Genomic DNA, 19692 nt, shown 5'->3' with positions numbered 1-19692 from the left:
TTTACAAGGACAGGACTGCATTTAAATTCAGCACTCTCAGCTCCCGGGCGGCACTTAGCACTCACGCGCTCAATAAATGCGCAAAGTATGAATGAACTAAAGAACCGCCAGAGCCTCAGAGGGGGTCGGCCTGGGAGTTCCAAAGTTCGGGAGGGGACACGAGGGCGGGCAGTGCGCGTCACGTGACAGGGCGGAGCAAATCCCATGTGCTTCCCCAGCGCCAACGCGGCTCCGCCTTCTGCGCCGGTCACGTGGGGCGCCGGCTGCGCCTGCGGAGAAGCGGTGGCCGCCGAGCGGGATCTGTGCGGGGAGCCGGAAATGGTTGTGGACTACGTCTGTGCGGCTGCGTGGGGCTCGGCCGCGCGGACTGAAGGAGACTGAAGGTAAAGCCGCCATGTCCGGGCCCGACCCGGCCCCACCCCTCCCCCCGCATCCGCCGCCATCCGGGCCGGGGCCGCCACCCTGCGCCGCCGCCCCGGCGCCCCGGCCCGCGCCCGCGCCCAGGCCCTACTCGCCAGGCCGATCCCCGGCCCACGTGTGCCGGGCCGGGCCCGGGTGGGGGTGGGGAGCAGGGCCCGGCCGACCCGGGAGGGGAGGGCGCTGGGGCGGCGGCGCGACAGCCACCTTCGCTGGGCCGGGGACGTGGCCCGGCGCAGGCTACGCGGCGCAGACCCGCCGCCCCCTCCCCCTGCGGGGCCCGGGCGGCCGCCGGGAAGTGACACGTTGTTCTTTGGCACTGGCCGCGTTGCGCAGGGCAAGGAGGCGGCGGCGGGCAGGGAGGAGCCCCCAGCCCCGCCCGGCGGCCGACCCTCGTCTGCCCCGAGCGGCAAGGCGGCCGTCGCCGCCAGCCCTGCTGGTAGGGCCGGGCTCGTGCCCTTCCTGGCTCGTGTTCCCGGGCGGTCTCAGGCCTCTTCGGCCCCGTGCGAGTGCCCCGCGGCAGGCTCCGAACCCGGTGTCCCCGGGTGGGGGGTGGGGACACCACGGCCGAAGCAGCCGGCTTCATTTGTGATCCGGGAGCCTGGTGCCAGCGAGACCTGGAATTTCCGGTCTGGTTGGTCTTGGGCCCCGTGGAGCCAGGTTGATACCCCTCACCTCCCAACCCCAGGCCTTCGGATGCCCAGAACCTGTAGGCCGCACTGTGGACTTATTCTTAACCGAGGGGGTGAGTGAGGGGGCTGTTTGAGCAGGCAAGGGTGGGGTCGGGGTATTGCGGTGTGTTGGTGGGATCCACAGTCTGGATCACTTGTGTTTCTGCATTCCCTTGGCACCTCCCTTGATCCACGTTACTCTTAGCTCTTGATACCTTTCCCCCAGCCCATTTGCCGTAAGCTCGGGTCCTTTCCCGGTTCCGAGCTCTGTTCTTTCCAACAGGTGCTGGGGGGACCCTGATGTGGCACCAAATGAAATGAACAAAGCTCCTCAGCCCACAGGCCCCCCACCCGCCAGGTCCCCTGGACTCCCACAGGTAATCGAGGCAAAATGAGCAGAACTCTGGTTGGGGTGGAGGTCATGCAGCTCTCAGTTTTCCCACCCCCATCTGTGTCAGGGCAAAGTGCAGCTGCCTGCTGCCAAATTGAGATAGGGCCCCTGGCTGTCCCTGGGGCTGTCACAGGGAGGGAACATGTGGACTGCTGAGGCTTTTGCTGCAGGTCTGCTCCCCCTATTTCACCAGCTTGGGTTTCGGCCCCACCCAGGCTTCCCCTCTTGCTGAACTCTGGTCTCTCCCCTTCAGCCAGCGTTTCCCCCGGGGCAGACTGCACCGGTGGTGTTTAGCACGCCACAAGCGACACAAATGAACACGCCTTCTCAGCCCCGCCAGGTGAGGGGCTGTGGTTAGAGTAGGTCGCTGGGTGGGAACTGGGAAAATCTGGTTTGGGACTAGTATGGAAACTGTGGAGGCTGTGTACTTGCCCCCAATTTCCTGACAGTTGCTCTGAATTCTTTCGTGCTGTGTTAGTTATGGTGGCTCACCCTTTGTGAAGTTTGTAGTCTATGAAAGTGGCATTACTGGGTCTTCATGCCTTTGACAATTGGGGACAGTGCTGTGGGTCTTGCTGCCCGCTCTTTCCTGTGACTAGGAGGTTGCCATTGCCCTGTTCCTCTTCGCTTTCTCTTTGAACTGTGATGAGATGAACTTTCCAGCTGCGCTTTCATTTTTTTCTGTTCTCCAAGTTCTTCCCAAGTGGAAGGATTCTTTTCCTACCTACTCCACTCCCCCTAAACCCCTTCCATCACCTTGGGGATAATTGTCGTCTTTCCTGTCCCCATGTGCTCTCAGGGAGGATTCAGGTCTCTGCAGGTAATACCCCTTTCCTAATCCTGAGCAACCTCTTGGTGTTACCCCATCCTCTACCCTAGTCCATAGCTAGACACAGATGGGATATTCAGGGTGGGGCCTTGTTTGATGTTGAGGTCTTCAGTTTGAGTCCAAATACTGCATGTTAGAGGTTAACTGTTGGAGAGCAAGTATCTCAAAACTGGAAGATTGTTGCATGTAGCAGTTAATCAGTATTTGAGGTGGAATAGTGCATGCTGGGAAGTATGTTGCCCTCGAGGGCCTTACTTAAGCATGATGCATCTTGGTGTTAGGAAGACTCTAGAGGGATCATCTAGAGGTGATAGAGTATGCATGGCAGTGAGAGAGTACAGGATACAAAGTATTCATCTAAGTTTCCAGACAAGTTTTAGACCAAGAGGCCACTTAGCCATCAGTTCATGTGGGTTTTGGAAGGATTGGTCTCCATGCTCTGAAGCCTACAGTACTCTGAGATTGTATGTACATTGTGGAATGGAATGCTGATTTTAGTGTTGACTCCCTCCCCTTCTTGACCCCAACTGCTTTCCTCCTTCCTAATAGCACTTCTACCCTAGCCGGGCCCAGCCCCCGAGCAGTGCAGCCTCCAGAGTGCAGAGTGCAGCCCCTGCCCGTCCTGGCCCAGCTACCCATGTCTACCCTGCTGGATCCCAAGTAATGATGATCCCTTCCCAGATCTCCTATTCCGCCTCCCAAGGAGCCTACTATATCCCTGGACAGGTGAGGCTGGGGGCTGGAAGCCAGACCTCCTATCTGGTCTTCTAGATCCATTTCTCCTATGGAGGTGGGACTTGTAGTCATTGCCCAGGCTTAGCTTACCCTACTTACATAATCTGACGTATTCGTAGCTTTCCTCATCTCCTTCTTTTCCCTCCTCTCTCCCCAACCCCCATCAGGGGCGTTCTACGTATGTTGTCCCAACACAGCAGTACCCTGTGCAGCCAGGAGCCCCAGGCTTCTATCCGGGTGCAAGCCCTACCGAGTTTGGGACCTACGGTAAGCAGGGGTGAGAGTGCGTCCTACGGAACACTTAAGTGGTCTGCTTTCTAAGACCTTCCTGGGCATGCTTTTGGTTTTTAAAATAATAGGATTAATAGATGATAAGAATTTGTGCCTACAGCTGGGCGTTGGTGGCACAAATCTTTAATCCCAGCACTCGGGAGGCAGGCCGATCTCTGTGAGTTCGAGACCAGCTTGGTCTACAAGAGCTAGTTCCTGGACAGTCTCCAAAGCCAAAGGGAAACCCTGTCTTGAAAAACAAAACAAAGAAAAAAGCGCCTACTATTTAACTCCTATTGGTAAGGGAAGCTTTGATCTTTTGCCAAGAGAGTTGGAATCTTTTTCCATTTCAAGAAACATAGGATCAAGTTAGGAGTGGTGGCATACGCCTTTTATCCCAGCCAGTACTCGGGAGGCAGAGGCAGGCAGACCTCTGTAAGTTTGAAGCCAGCCTGCTTTACATAGTGAGTTCCAGGACAGCCACAGCTATGTATTAAGTCCCGGTCTTGAAAATAAAACCAGGACCAGGGCCTTCAAGATTGCTCTGTGGTTAAAGGCATTTGCCCCCAGCCTGGTGACATTTGATCACTGAGCTTGGTCACTGGGACATGGGTGGGTTGAAGGAGAGAACTGACTCCTCTAAGTTGTCCTCTCACCTCCACTCATAAGCCATGGCACTCAGGCATGCATATGCTAAATGGATGAATAAACTAATCATTTTAAAAAAGAAAGAGCTGGAGATACAGAGCTCAGTGGCTTAGAGGTTCTTGCAGGGGGCCCAAGTTCTGTACAAGACCCATGTCAGTCACCTGACAACTGTCTAAAACTTTGAATGCCTGGAGGAGCCAACGTCTCTGGCCTCTCTGGGTACCTATAGGCATGTACATACCCCACACAGGCACATAGTTAAGAATAAACTGAAAGAAATACAGGCTCCAATTTTAAAGCCAAGTTAGTGGACTTTTTCTGTATTGTATCTTTTCATTGTTGGGAGACAATAACATGGATTTGAGTGGTTTTCATAGCTATCTTTCATTTATGTTCAATAAAAGAATTATTCTGGAGAAACCCTGTCTTGAAAAAAAATGAAACAAAAAGAATTATTCTGATCTATATGGCAGTTGGTTTTGTTTTTGAGACAGGGTCTTAATTATGTAGTTCTGGCTTGGCCTGGAACTTGCTCTATAAACCAGGCTAGCCCCAAACTTGCAGTGATTTCCCCCTGCCTCTGATTGCTGGAATTACAATTGTGTGCCACCATGCTAGCTTACAGCAGGATCTAAAACTTCCTATTGGGAAGATGTTAAGTATGTTCATCTAATACATTTATAGTTTTCTATATGTGTACATGTGATTTAAACAGATAATCACCATTGGTACTTTACAAAGGGACAAGTGGGGATTAGGGATGAGTTATAAGGGCACCCTACTTTGGAAACAATGCTTTAGGGAATTCTTATTTTTCTTGGGCCTAATGTTACTTTTTGTTACATTACTCCTTGCAAAGGGCTGAATTGGTAGTTGGAGTCAGGTTGAGTGGAATGGTTTGGAAAAACCTTTCCATTTCCTGCCAAAGAGCTGATTGTGTCTCAAGTTGAGAGTATACATGTGTGTTGCCGGGGTGGGGTAAAACCAGGTACCTTGTAGCAGAGAGAGGAAGGAGTTCCTGCCTACAAGGTGTGTGTGTCTATGAGAGGAATTCTTGTAAATGCAATTCAAACTGGTTCCCCTACTTTGACAGACACCTAATTCCCTAGGGAGGCGGGTAGGGCAGGGCAGGGGGCCGGCTATGTGTGATGAGAGGTTCTGCAGTGGGAGGTGTTCAAGCAGATGTTAGTATATGTTTGGGTCCTGATGCTGTCACCAATCTTCCTTTCTGTCTTCCTTCCCTCAAGCTGGTGCCTATTATCCAGCACAAGGTGTGCAGCAGTTTCCTGCTAGTGTGGCTCCTGCCCCAGTTCTGATGAACCAGCCACCCCAGATTGCTCCTAAGAGGGAGCGGAAAACTGTGAGTAGCAGCAAGGGGATCTGGAATAACCTGGGAGGGAAACTCATGGTCTGGTATCGCTAGGATGTTGTGCCTGTGGGTGCAGAATGTCATACACCTTTACCTGAGTTTAAGCAGAGAGCAAGTCTGTGGAGTACAAAGGTTCCTTGTAAGGTGATTGCAGTGTACAAGGAACTCATAGGATGACTAAAGTGAGCAGCAGGGAAATTCCCAAGAGACTAGGGCTCTAGTAGGATCGTAAGACCTGTGATCAGTTTAGGGTTGCTGGTGGTTAGCTTTGGAAATGGTTTGTTTTGTGCTCCTCACCCCCTAGTCCTGGAAGCTGTGGAGGCCTACGCCTCTGCTCAGTCCTCAAGCCCTGGGCATGGTGCCCAGAATAGGGTGCCAGGGCTGGGGAAGCCGCTGAGTCACCCTGGCTCCACCCACTGCATCTGGGCCCTACCCCTAGAGATCAGGCCGACCAGCCACAAGTTAGCTAGCTGGATGCTAGATGGGGGTCTTGAGCCCCAGGGTGTGCAGCCATTGACTTAGGGATTGCTGGTGGGTAGAGGGGAGGGAGGGAGGGGCATTGTGATGTACAGGGCTGCTCTGTGAGGTCAAGAGTCTTAGGGGTGGGGGCTAGGGCAGCGACTACAAGAGCAGCCGGATGGGTTGACAGTAGAACTCATGGGGTTTCTGGCACCCACCCACCTGCTTCCCAGTAGGGGTGGGAGGTTGGCCCAGAGTCTTAGGAGTGGGACAGGGTGGAGAGGTGGGCTCCTTCTGCTTCCCACTCATCCTGTAGCTTTTTTTCCCCAGATCCGAATCCGAGACCCAAACCAAGGAGGGAAGGATATCACAGAAGAGATCATGTCTGGGGCCCGCACTGCCTCCACACCCACTCCTCCCCAGGTACTGTCAACTCTTGGAGTGATACCTTGGCCTGGACAGCTATTCTGTCCTGGATTCCCAAGTCACTTGATCTTTTCCTTCACCTAAGGGTTTTATTTCCCAGCTTTCCTGGATTTCTAGGCAGAGCTAAAGTAGAAATGACTCTAGTAAAGAAGGGTGTGGAACTCTTGAGTGCAAACTTATAACGCTGCTTTGTGTCCTGCAGACGGGAGGCGGTCTGGAGCCTCAGCCTAATGGGGAGTCGCCTCAGGTTGCTGTCATTATCCGGCCAGGTAAGGAAGGCAGTGGCACAGCTTTTATGGGGAAGTGAAGTATGAGTATTTAACTTGGAGGTGGAGTGGTATGAGCTGAGGATCAGAGAAGAATAACTTGGGTTTCATGTGGTGGGTTTGCAGGTAGACTGTTTTGGAAGAGAAGGGAAAACAAACAGCCTTAGTTGGAAAAGATTGGGATGTGGTGTGAGACTGTTAAATTGGAAATAACCTTGGCTAGGAGGAGGAAAAACAACAAGTGAAGGACTTGCTGTCACGAATTCTCATTCTTCTTGTACAGATGACCGGTCACAGGGAGCAGCCATTGGGGGGCGGCCAGGACTGTCTGGCCCAGAGCACAGCCCTGGCACAGAATCTCCTTCATCGCCTTCTCCAACCCCATCACCACCCCCAATTTTGGAGCCGGGGTCTGAGTCTAATCTTGGAGTCCTCTCTATTCCTGGGGACACTATGACAACGGGGATGATACAAATGTCTGTAGAAGAATCGACTCCCATCTCTTGTGAAACTGGGGAGCCATATTGCCTCTCTCCAGAACCCACTCTTGCTGAACCCATACTGGAAGTAGAAGTGACACTCAGCAAACCCATTCCAGAATCTGAGTTCTCTTCCAGTCCTCTCCAGGTTTCCACGGCCCTGTTGCCTCACAGGGTGGAAGCTCATGAGCCTAATGGCATGGCCCCATCTGAGGATCTGGACCCAGAGGTGGAGTCAAGCTTAGAGCCAGCTTCTCCTCCTCTTTCAGCTTGTGCTTCTGAGTCACCTGTGCCCATTGCTCCAACTGTCCAACCTGAGGAACTGCTTAATGGAGCCCCCTCGCCACCAGCTGTGGACTTAAGCCCAGTCAGTGAGCCAGAGGAACAGGCCAGGGAGGTTTCGTCCATGGCACCAGCCACCATTCTGTGTGCCACTCCACCTGTGGCTCCTTCAGAGACTTCTGCTCAGGAGGAAGAAATAGAGGAAGAAGAAGGCGGGGAAGCTGAGAGTGAGAAGGGAGCCGAGGACCTCCCCCTTGACAGCACTCCTGTCCCAGCCCAGTTGTCTCAGAATTTAGAGGTGGCAGCAGCCACCCAAGGTAAGGTGTAGCTAGATGCTTGATGTTCATTTTACAGGTGTTCTCTTCAGTGACCTCCCATTTGGCACCTCTTCTGTTTTGCTTTGAGACAGGGTATCTATGTAGCTTGGCTGTCCAGGAACTTGCTATGCAGAACAGGCTGACCTCAAACTCAGAGTTCTGCCTGCCTCAGTTTTCCAAGTACTAGAATTAAAGGCATGCACCACTATTTTATGCACAGCCTCCCTCAAATGGGCTCCAATTTTTGGACCTGTGATAGACCATGAGAAGTAAGCTCTTTGAGACAAGGTCTTAGGTAGCTTCGGCTGACCTTGAACTCCTGATCCTTATCTGACCTTTATGTCTCTGACTCTCAAGTTCTGAGATTACAGAAACGTGCCATGATGCCTGAAAGTGGGGGTGATGGGTAGAGGGAATGCTGTGGCTGGTTTTATTTTGTTTTTGTTTTGTTTTGTTTTTTTCTTCCATGTGTTAGGAATGCTTATTAATCATTCACACCTTGGTCCCCTTCTCCTTTTAGTGGCAGTATCTGTGCCAAAGAGGAGGCGGAAAATTAAAGAGCTAAATAAGAAGGAGGCTGTGGGTGATCTTCTGGATGCCTTCAAGGAGGTAAGGGAGCAAGAATTAGTTGAGAAGAGATGGCACGGTTTGGGGCCAATGACCATGCAACTGAACCTGGTGTTATCTGTGATTGAAGGTGGACACAGCAGTACCAGAGGTAGAGAATCAGCCTCCCACAGGCAGCACCCCAAACCCAGAGTCAGAGGGCAGCACTGTGCCCCCACAGCCTGAGGAAGCAGATGAAACCTGGGACTCTAAGGAAGACAAAATTCACAATGCTGAGAACATCCAGCCTGGGGAACAGAAGTATGAGTATAAGTCAGGTGTGTTTAAGGAAGAGTTGAATGGTTGAGCAATACTTGTCTATTTATATGAGAAATGGGTGGCCCTACAGCAGGACATAGGAGTGTGACTGCACCCTGTCATGCAGATCAGTGGAAGCCTCTGAACCTTGAGGAGAAGAAGCGCTATGACAGGGAGTTCCTGCTGGGCTTTCAGTTTATCTTTGCTAGTATGCAGAAACCAGAAGGATTGCCCCATATCACCGATGTGGTCCTGGACAAGGTTGGTGTTATGAGAGAGGTTGGTGTGACCTGGAAGTGCCTGAAGCCCTCAAAGAGAAATCAGTAATCCTAATCCATTTCTGTGACATACAATTTCTCTGCAGGCCAATAAAACACCTCTTCGGCCGCTGGATCCCTCCAGACTACCTGGCATAAACAGTGGCCCAGATTTCACTCCATCCTTTGCCAACCTTGGCCGACCAACCCTCAACAACCGTGGGCCCCCAAGGGGTGGGCCAGGTGGGGAGCTGCCCCGAGGGCCGGTGAGTGGGGCTGGCTGAGGGGCAGATGGGTAACGGGATCTTGTATGTCTATTCCTGCAAGAAGTTAAGGCTGTGTGGTAATGGGGTCACATACTGTACTTGTTCTCTGTCTTCATTTGTCCTCATCCCTCGTCTAGCAGGCTGGCCTGGGACCCAGGCGCTCTCAGCAGGGCCCACGAAAGGAAACTCGCAAGATCATTTCCTCAGTGATAATGACTGAAGACATAAAACTGAACAAAGCCGAGAAGGCTTGGAAACCCAGTAGCAAACGGACAGCCGCTGATAAGGATCGAGGGGAAGAGGATGCTGATGGGAGCAAAACCCAGGTACTGGCACATCTTGCCTTTGGTCTCCATTCTTGCTCCTCAAGATGTATCTTCTGAACCACTTTACTCTGTGTCCACCATATTTATTCCCAGTGTCTGGGCTCAGTCCCTACCATTTTGTCCTATCTCAGCAGCCTATGATTATCTCGAGTACTAAACTAGATCCTGTCTACTCTACCTTCTTTCCCCACAGGACCTGTTCCGCAGGGTGCGCTCCATCCTGAACAAGCTGACACCCCAGATGTTCCAGCAGCTGATGAAGCAGGTGACACAGCTGGCCATTGACACTGAGGAACGCCTCAAAGGAGTTATTGACCTCATCTTTGAGAAAGCCATTTCAGAGCCCAATTTCTCTGTGGCTTATGCCAACATGTGCCGCTGCCTCATGGCCGTTAGTTTCCACTGTTTATTAAGTCTTTCTTAAGTTTTTTTTTTTTTTTTTCCATGCTTCTATTAACATTTTATTTTGTGTACCTGGGTGTATATAGTTGTATGTTTGCTACAGTGCACGTTTGGCAGTTGGGATAACTGTGGAGTCAGATCTCTTCTACCTGTATGTGAATTCTGGAGATTAAACTTAGACTGCCAAGCTTGCATGGCAGGCTTCTTTGCCCACCAAGCTGTCTGCTAGCCCAGTTGTCTAACCCTTCCTGTCTGCCTTCCTGCATCTTCCTGGGGATTCTGGAGTCCAGCTTTCCTTGGTTCTCCCTTGTCCTTAATAGCAGCTAAGTGTGTGGGTCAAGGAGACTTGAAAGCCCTGGACTGATTTTAGTGTGATATTTATTCTCTTTGGCCAACAGCTGAAAGTGCCCACTACAGAAAAGCCAACAGTGACTGTGAATTTTCGAAAACTGTTGTTAAATCGATGCCAGAAGGAATTTGAGAAAGACAAAGATGATGATGAAGTTTTTGAAAAAAAGCAAAAAGAGATGGATGAAGCTGCTACGGTGAGAAAGCGTATTGCCGATTCCACTCTGTGCTCACCACCCTACCCTACAAGTTAGAGCTTGACTTTAGAGGTCTGGGGATAGTATTAAGGATCTTGAGGGCTCTCTTTACGTTAGGACATGTGTGCCTAATGCTAGGCTGGCTATCTAGATAAAAAGAGAAAAGGCAGCTTTAGCCAAGTAACTGTTTTGTTTTTGTTTTACTCTTAGCTCTTTTATTGAGACAGGGTTTCTCTTTGTAACAGCCCTAGTTGTCCTGGAACTAGATCTGTAGACCAAGCTGGTCTCTAACTCAGAGCTCCAACTGCTTCTGCCTCTTAGTGCTAGGATCAAAGGTGTGTGCCACCATTGCCTGGCTTAGCTTTATTTTTATATGTATGTCTTGCCAGCGTGTATGTGTATGTACAGTGTGCATGTCTGGTTCCAGAGGAGGCCAGAAAGTGGCACTTGATTCCTTGGAACTGGAGTTAGAGATGGTTGTGAGCTACCACGTGGGTGTTGGGAACTGAATCCGGGTCTTCTGCAAGAGCAACAAGTATCCTTAACTACTGACACATCTCTCTGGCCCTCTGGTTATCTTTTTGGTTTTTTGAGACAGGTTTCTCTGTGGCTTTGGAGGCTGTCCTGGAACTCACTCTGTAGACCAGGCTGGCCTTGAACTCACAGAGATCCAACTGCCTCTGCCTCCCGAGTGCTGGGATTAAAGGCATGTGCCACCACCGCCCGGCTGGTTATTTTTTTGGAACAATCTTCGTCCTATGACTGACAGGCAGAAGAACGGGGACGCCTGAAAGAAGAGCTAGAAGAGGCCCGGGACATAGCTCGACGGCGCTCTTTAGGGAATATCAAGTTCATTGGAGAGTTATTCAAACTGAAGATGTTGACAGAAGCAATAATGCATGACTGTGTGGTCAAACTACTTAAGAACCATGATGAAGAGTCCCTGGAATGTCTCTGCCGTCTCCTCACCACTATTGGCAAAGACCTGGACTTTGCAAAAGCCAAGGTAGAGGTTCTGGGATGTGGGGAACGGGAGAAGCATATGGGCCCCCTGTTTGCTGACAACATACAGGCTAGGGAGGGAGTCTGGGCTGCTTAGCCAATGTGAGAGTTGAAGTATGAGGTGATTGACTTGGTCCTTTGCTTCCTAGCCTCGAATGGATCAGTATTTCAACCAAATGGAAAAAATTATTAAAGAAAAGAAGACCTCATCTCGAATCCGTTTTATGTTGCAGGATGTATTGGATCTGCGGCAGGTGTGTCTCTTCCCCCACTTCATCTGCTCTAGTTCCTGACACTGCCTTGTCTGATCCATGCCAACCACAGAATAACTGCTGTTTTCATTTTGTTTCCAAAGAGCAATTGGGTGCCTCGACGAGGGGATCAGGGTCCCAAGACTATTGATCAGATCCACAAGGAGGCTGAGATGGAAGAGCACCGAGAACACATCAAAGTGCAGCAACTCATGGCCAAGGGCAGCGACAAGCGTCGGGGTGGCCCTCCAGGCCCGCCCATTAGTGAGTTTGAGGCTAGGGCTAAGGAGACAGTGAAGCTCATGGCGGGTACGAGGGTACCCAGCTCTCCACTGATGACTTCTGTTAGTGCCACGTGTCTGGGCCACTGAGACCACATGATGGGATTGAGGATCTGAGGAAGAGAGGCTGAGGGTGGCCCAAGGAGGGGTTATCAGGACCTGTCATTCTAACATCCTCCCCACCCCCTATTTTTTGTGTCAGGCCGTGGCCTTCCACTTGTGGATGATGGTGGCTGGAATACAGTCCCCATTAGCAAAGGCAGCCGCCCCATTGATACCTCACGGCTCACCAAGATCACCAAGGTAGGGTTGTATTCTGAAGGTGAGGTGGAGGGTGAAAAGGGATGTACCATACATTGGTCCCCACAGTTAGGATGGTGATGCCTGAATTTTCTTTTTAGACTATTTAGATTGCTTGAGACTGGTTAAATGAAGGGGCTCCAGCTACAGGTTTTGTTCACATTGGTCCTAGTAAATTGACAACACCAAAATCAAGCCAAGAATGGTTTTTACACTTTAAGCGATTGAAAAAAATAAAAGGGCAATACTTTATTATGGTGTTTACAGTATGTAGAATTTGAATTACACTGTCTATGAATAACTACTGGGATATAACAACAGTTAATTCTTTATTATACTATTTTCACATTGTACTGGCAGAATGAGTAGTAGCCATAGCCTATAGGTTGTAAAGCACTAGAATATTGACTGTCCAACTATACAGTAAAATATAGTAACAGCTTGCTTCACCCCCCTGTTGAGCCCTTCAGTGTGGGCTAAGGGCTTAAGCTAGGTCAGAAGTGTGAGTCTACTTTATTCCTTCTGCAGCCTGGATCCATTGATTCCAACAACCAGCTCTTTGCACCAGGAGGACGACTGAGTTGGGGCAAGGGCAGCAGTGGGGGCTCAGGAGCCAAGCCCTCAGACACAGGTAGGAAAGGAGGCCACTATAGGAAACTGGATGGTTGCTATTTTCAGCTCCCTTTCTTCCATGGGAAATGCAGAATAAGTAATTAGGGATGAGTACAGGAGGCATATATGATGCCAGGGATTGAACTACTTCCTGTCAACATCGACCAACTATGGAGGGGGTGCATAAAGTAGTGAACAAGGCATGGTGATGCACTCTTGTAACCCTAGCTCTTGGAGGGTAGAAATGGGTTAATGCAGTTTTCTGTCTCCTTAGCGTCAGAAGCTACTCGTCCAGCTACTAGTACCTTGAATCGCTTTTCTGCTCTTCAACAAGCATTGCCCACAGAGAACACAGATAACAGGCGTGTTGTACAGAGGTGAATGTTTAAGGGCATTGGGGTGGTTGTTCTCATAGAATACTGCGATTGGGTTTTGGTTGTCATAGCATAGAGATTTCTCATACCTGTATTGCTTGGACATGTCCTTGATGCCAAGAATGAGACCCAGCAGCTGCCATACACGTTGGGTGGGTAGTCACATGAAAGTTGTTGAGCGAGTATAGATGAGAAACAACATATCTTTCAGGAGTAGCTTAAGCCGGGAACGAGGTGAGAAAGCTGGGGACCGGGGAGACCGACTAGAGCGGAGTGAGCGGGGAGGTGACCGTGGGGACCGACTTGATCGTGCCAGAACACCAGCCACCAAGAGAAGTTTTAGCAAGGAAGTGGAGGAGCGGAGTAGAGAGCGGCCTTCCCAGCCCGAGGGACTGCGCAAGGCAGCCAGCCTCACAGAAGATCGTGGTCGGGATCCTGGTGAGAAGGAACGGGGGAAGGCTGGCAGAGGAATGGGGGCAAAGGCTATTGGGCTGTGGGACTGAGTGCTCCCCAACTTTCTTTGAGAGCTCTAGACTGTAAGATGAGTAACTGAAAAGTTCTTCTCCTGTAGTGAAGCGGGAAGCCACTCTACCTCCGGTGAGCCCTCCAAAGGCTGCACTCTCTGAGGATGAAGTGGAGAAGAAATCTAAGGCCATCATTGAGGAATATCTCCATCTCAATGACATGAAGGTTGGGACTAGTGATTGCTAGGAAGGGTGGGGAGGGGGAGCCATGCCGACTGGTGTGGTTTGTATAGGTTATGGACCAGGCAATGATGGTTTTCTCTCTTGTATGCTTCGCCCTCCTCAGGAGGCAGTACAGTGTGTCCAGGAGCTGGCTTCACCCTCCTTGCTCTTCATCTTTGTGCGGCATGGCATTGAGTCCACGCTGGAACGTAGCACTATTGCTCGTGAACATATGGGGCGACTGCTACACCAGCTGCTCTGCGCAGGGCACCTCTCCACTGCCCAGTATTACCAAGGGTATGATAGACTTCTGTGGGCCTTCCGTGTCCACATGCTCACCAATTCCTTCTCTTTTGTGGAATCCCTGGAACTTTGCATTAAGTGTGTAGGCCAACCATTCCAGTTAGCTTTGTGAGGAGTGAAGGTAGCTTTAGCTTTAGATTCTCATGTCTGAAAAATGTCTTTGTAAGGTTTCCACATTGGATTCTTAGTTGTGCTCTATTTCCCCGGAAGGCAGGGTAATCTAGCCCATCTCCCCAAATGCCCTGACTTCTCCTTTCCTTTTCAGGCTGTATGAAACACTAGAATTAGCTGAGGACATGGAAATTGACATCCCTCATGTATGGCTTTACCTGGCAGAACTGATAACACCCATTCTCCAGGAAGATGGGGTGCCCATGGGAGAGCTCTTCAGGTAAAACCCCCCCTCCCTTTGTGGATGCAAGAGAGATAATGGAGTGAGATAAGTTGAATACCTGTGTTTGGAGAGCGATGGAGTAATATTGAGGGCTATGGGGTCATCAGGATTGATGATTTCTCTTACAGGGAAATTACGAAGCCTCTGAGACCCATGGGCAAAGCTACTTCTTTGTTGCTGGAGATCCTGGGTCTCCTATGCAAGAGCATGGTGAGTTTGGCCTTTTAGAGGGTGATGTATTCAGGAACTTAACGTGATTTGGGCTGCCTCTGGAGACCATGGAGCTTCTTGGTCTTTTGATAGCCTTTGCTACTTGAGAAGAAGGTTTAAGTAGGTAGTTTCTGTCATAAATTCTGCCTGGGCAGAAGGAAGATTGGCAAAGAAAGACCATAGACCTGTGGCTAATTCTTTTATTATTCATTTGATCAATGTTTCTTTGAGCAGGTCACACAGTTCACTGAATACTGAGCGCGCGTGCACACACACACACACAGATTACAAAAGTTGAATGGTGTGGACTCTGACTTGGTACAGAAAAAGCAAGAGGTGGCAGCCTCAACAACTTGAGTGAAATGTGAAATAGGGAAACGGTGGAGCTGTGAAATATTTGACAGCCTTTACAGGAGAGGACCTTTGAGGAGCACAGTAGCTCTTTATGTAAGACAGTGAAGTGACAGGAATGCAGGGCCTCGACAGGCGAGTCGGGAGTGGTGACCATGGTGTAAGAAGTCAGGGCGTGTGCTTTGAAGAGTTTGGGTATCTGGAACTTGGAGAGATGATTAAGGGGACTCAAGGGGATTTTTTTTTTTGTGAGGGTGTGGGGTGTTCCTGCTGCTGAGATTTGTCTGAACTTAGGAAACCAATAGGCATATCTGTTCCTTCCTTGTTTGAGACAAGGTCTCTCTGTGTATCCATGGCTGTCCTGGTGTGCCACCACAGTTTGGCAGCTACTTTTTTTTTTTAAGTAAACATTCATTTACTTGGGATAACAAAAAAGCTCAGTGGTTAAGAGGAAAACGGTACATTTAAAAAATTTAACTTCGATTTTTTTTGTGTGTGTGTGTGTGTGTGTATGATCCTGTGTGTGGCATGTGCCTGCAGAATTCAGAAGAGTATGTCAGATCCCTGGAACTTGCCATATGATTAGTTGTGAAACTATCATGTGGGTGCTGGGCCCCAAACAAAACAAACTCAGCAAAGCTGCTTTTGGAAAAGAAATGTAGTTGAAATATATATACTACATATGCAGTAGGAATATACTGGGTGAGATGTGTAGGTTTGGTTGTTTACCTTTTTGAGATTTAGTGATTTCTTGACTCCTACAAATGCTAATTGGTTTTTTTCCTAGAAGCTTTTCCGTCTCCTAATGTCACACCACTGTGGTGGTGGGTGCGTTCCTATTGCTTGGGATGTTTGGTTTCATCATGGAAGGGTGGTACCTGTTTGGTATCTATGTGGTATACTTAGATGACTGCTGAACTGTTGAGTCCTGAGAGCTAGAGGCCATAGAAAGGTAGAGGTAAATATTGAGATGCTGAATTGCTCTTTTGTTTTTCAGGGTCCCAAAAAGGTGGGAATGCTGTGGCGAGAGGCTGGGCTGAGCTGGAGGGAATTTCTAGCAGAAGGCCAAGACGTTAGCACATTTGTGGCTGAACAGGTTTGAGACTGGAGTTTTATTCAGAATTTGGGGGCTAGCTCATCTCATCTTTCACACTAACTAGTCCTGACCTTGGCTGTCCTTCATTTGCTTATAGAAGGTGGAATATACCTTGGGAGAAGAGTGTGAGGCTCCGGGCCAGAGGCCACTTGCCTTTGAGGAGCTGCGAAAGCAGCTGGAGAAGCTGCTGAAGGAGGACAGCAGTAACCAGCCGGTGTTTGACTGGATAGAGGTATGTTTCTCCTGGGTAGTTGGAGAAGGGTAGAGGCATGATTTGGGAGGTGACAGGAGTGGGTACTTAAGAGGCATAATTTAGAACTTAAAAGCCTTTGTTTTTCTGCACAGGCCAACCTGAATGAGCAGCAGATAGCATCCAATACATTAGTTCGAGCCCTCATGACAACTGTCTGTTATTCTGCAATTATCTGTAAGGAGCCTGGGAGATGGTGGGGCAAGGCTGTGTGGAGAGAGAGGGGTTTTGGCATTCTGGGCTAAGCCAGGTGAAGTCTACATTATTTCATTTATCCTTGTCTTTTTCCCTGTAGTTGAGACTCCTCTCCGAGTGGATGTTGCAGTGTTGAAAGTGCGAGCGAGACTGCTACAGAAATACTTGTGTGATGAGCAGAAGGAGCTACAAGCACTCTACGCCCTCCAGGCCCTTGTAGTGACCTTAGAACAGCCTGCCAGTAAGAGCCAGGCTGCAGGGATGGGTGGGACAGAGGGACTGCCAGATAGAAGAGAGGGTGGTCATGAAAAGTACACAACCCAAGAAAGGTGGGTAAAGAACAAAATGCCCTGATGGTTTGATTGATGCCTTACCCTACCCAATGCACGTTCCCTTGCCTACAAAGAGTGAGTTAATTAAACCTTGAGGGTTGACATCCTGCAGGCTTTGTGCTTGGCCAGTAGGTGACAGCAACAAAAAATGATATCTTTCAGACATGATGTGCCCACTGAGTCTGGCACAAGGCTAAAATGCTTGGCTTACATTGCCTTATCTCATAGCCATTGTGGGTTTATCTCCTTTTTTCACACTGTAAGACTGAGGTTTACAAATTGAGCACATGGGTATGTTCAAGTGTTAGTTAGGTAACCGTAGTAAGGAAGCAGACCACAGTTGTGGGCTGGCCTGTAGTCAGGGGCTGAGGGAGTGTTGGAAGGTTAGTCTGAGGGGTGGTAGGGAGGAATTAGTTGACTGACAGATGGAACAGGCAGGCCGAGTGGGGTGAGGAAATCAAAGTGTGAAGTAGTGTGTGTGTGTGTGTGTGTGTGTGTGTGTGTGTGTGTGTGTGTGTTGGGGGCGGGGCGTGGGGATAGGTACTTCAGGCCGTATAAGTAGCACCAGGGCTTTGTAAGCAAAGAATTTGAGCTGAAAATGGTGCCTCACCCTGTGATCCTCTATTGCACCAAATGCTCACCTACGCTGAATCAGGCCTTGTTTTATCAAATCCCTACTCTAACCCCCAGCTGGTCATGGTGACACAAGACAGCCAGGGCTGCATACATCAAAACAAAACAAAAACAACCAAAACAGTACTTGAAGCATAAGTTCCTTTAAAATGTTGTCAATTAGCTGTTTATTTGCCTTTTACAGTAAGGGAAGACTGAGGCTTCTTGCTTTGAAAGGTCCTGCTGGAACTATCACTTTCTCCAAAATGTTTTCACAAGAAGATAATGGGATTGACTCCAGAGGAATAGAGCAGTGGGGAAGTAGAGACACAGAAAGGGCTCTATGAACAAAAGAAAGAATTTGGTATAGGGAAGTGGTAGATAAGCAATTAGGACAGATGGTTGACTGAGACAAATTATATAAAAATCTTGTTTAGCTATAGGATAGTTGAAAGATGGCTTTTATGTTTAATTTGGACAAGTGGGTTAAATACGTGTGTGTGTGTGTGTGTGTGTGTGTGTGTGTGTGTGTGTGTGTGTGTGTGTGTGTGTGTGTATATAGCACTCCGAGGAACTCCGACAGAGTGTAGCACTCTAGAAGCCAGAGATGGTTCAAGTGTTTGTCAGGATCTGTGCCTGTTGTCTCCAATCCTGGACTCAGGGTTGAACTCAGATGTCTGGTTTCCAACTGTTTTCTGAGATGTAATCTTAAGTAGTCTGGCTGGCCTCGAATTAATTTAGGCACTTGGCCTTACCATTTGAACCTCTTGCCTCTATATTCCAAGATTACAGTTGTGAACCACCATGCCTGACATTGTTCATTTCATCTCTCTCCTTTGATTCTACTTGTGATGTTCCCATTTCCCCTTATCAACCTTGAGACATGGTGTCACTGTGTAGAACTAGCTGGCCTAGAATAGTCTATTGCAGACTGGGCTAGCATCAACCAGAGAAATCTGCTCACCTCTGACTTCTGAGTGCTGGGATTAAAGATGTGCACCACCACACCTGGCCTCATTTTTTCCCTTTTCATATAGTTTTGCTAAATAACCAGAACTGCCTGTTTCTGAAGATTGCTAATGGCCAAGTAATGAATTCTTAGGCTAGTAGTCTCTGTCATGAGATTAGCATTCTGTCAGAAGCCTGGCCAGTATAGTAGGGCAGGGCGTAGTTTTACAGTCTCTCTGGGAGGGACCTCTGGCTACAGACTGGTCACCTAATTGATGTCTTTGTGGCTTGCAGACCTGCTTCGGATGTTCTTTGATGCCCTGTATGATGAGGACGTCGTGAAGGAAGACGCTTTCTACAGCTGGGAAAGCAGCAAGGACCCTGCTGAGCAGCAGGGCAAGGGTGTGGCCCTTAAATCTGTCACAGCCTTCTTCAATTGGCTTCGAGAGGCTGAGGAGGAGGAGTCTGATCACAACTGATGGCGGGTGGGGCCGGGGACTTGGAGCCATGGACACGTGGATGGCCCAGCCAGCCAGCTGCCTGGACTGCAGGGGGGCGGCGGTGGCAGTGGCGGCAGTGGCAGTGGGTGCCTGTAGTGCGATGTGTCTGAGCTAATAAAGTGGCTGATGAGGCAGGATGGCTTGGGGCTGCCTGGGGCCCCCCCTCCAGGATGCTGCCAAGTGTCCCTCTCCTCCCCCCGGGGCACAGAGATATATATAAAGTCTTGAAATTTGGTGTGTCTTTGCGGGGGGAGGGGCACTACCGCCTGCCTCTAGGGTCCTTTTTTATTTTCTGAAATCACTCTTGGGACTGCCGTCCTCGCTGCTGGGGGCATATGCCCCAGCCCCTGCACCACCCCTGCTGCTGCCTGGGCAGGGGAAAGGGGGGGGCACGGTGCCTGTAATTATTAAACATGAATTCAATTAAGTCATTGCCTCTTTACTGATCTGCTCCGTTGGAAGAGTATGGGTAGGTGGGCATGGTCCTCTCCAGACTTGGCACTGTATCAGTGTTGGTACCTGCCTCTTTCCCAGTCAGTGATTGGGGGTGGGGGACCCAGGGAATTGGTTTTCTGGAGGGTTGGGTTTTCTGGTTTGACATACGGGAAATTGGTGCTATAGAGTACTTTTGCGCCTACCAGATTAATCCAGGCCCTGGGTTTGAGGCCCTTAGAACTATAGAAGCTCTAAAGGGGGCGTCCTGTGTAAAATGACCCGTGTGGCCTACCGGCTTCTCCCTTCGGTGTGGCACCGCAGTGGAGATACAGGCTGTTTCA

At 49.8% G+C, this 19692-nt stretch overlaps 1 protein-coding gene and 1 non-coding gene across 8 annotated transcripts; both read left to right on the top strand.

Annotated features, from left to right (window-relative positions):
- Positions 1-229: 229 nt before the first annotated feature.
- Eif4g1 (eukaryotic translation initiation factor 4 gamma 1) lies at positions 230-19343 on the top strand. 7 transcript variants are annotated; one of them, XM_027413033.2, is made up of 33 exons: positions 230-383; positions 1106-1162; positions 1372-1465; positions 1733-1819; positions 2858-3034; positions 3241-3310; positions 5209-5321; positions 6120-6212; positions 6418-6484; positions 6765-7559; positions 8080-8168; positions 8257-8443; positions 8551-8684; positions 8788-8946; positions 9084-9272; positions 9466-9663; positions 10073-10219; positions 10989-11225; positions 11371-11475; positions 11577-11736; positions 11956-12056; positions 12582-12684; positions 12940-13042; positions 13251-13477; positions 13611-13729; positions 13850-14022; positions 14294-14419; positions 14551-14632; positions 15981-16079; positions 16177-16311; positions 16425-16506; positions 16625-16765; positions 18711-19343. In XM_027413033.2, the coding sequence occupies exons 3-33, from the start codon at positions 1406-1408 to the stop codon at positions 18893-18895; spliced, it is 4743 nt and encodes a 1580-aa protein (XP_027268834.1). In that variant the 5' UTR covers positions 230-383; positions 1106-1162; positions 1372-1405; the 3' UTR covers positions 18896-19343. The 7 variants fall into 7 exon arrangements, with proteins under 7 accessions (XP_027268834.1, XP_035300588.1, XP_027268833.1 ...); XM_035444697.1 differs by having other exon boundaries at positions 3211-3310; positions 13356-13477; XM_027413032.2 differs by having other exon boundaries at positions 231-383; positions 3211-3310; positions 9087-9272.
- Positions 11800-11874, top strand: LOC113835453. The gene has a single exon (XR_003484998.1). It is a non-coding gene; the product is annotated as a small nucleolar RNA SNORD66 (small nucleolar RNA).
- Positions 19344-19692: the final 349 nt, after the last annotated feature.

Source organism: Cricetulus griseus, chromosome 4 (assembly GCF_003668045.3).
Source record: "Cricetulus griseus strain 17A/GY chromosome 4, alternate assembly CriGri-PICRH-1.0, whole genome shotgun sequence".
Lineage (NCBI taxonomy): Eukaryota > Metazoa > Chordata > Mammalia > Rodentia > Cricetidae > Cricetulus > Cricetulus griseus.
This window is presented reverse-complemented; position numbering and strand designations above follow the sequence as displayed.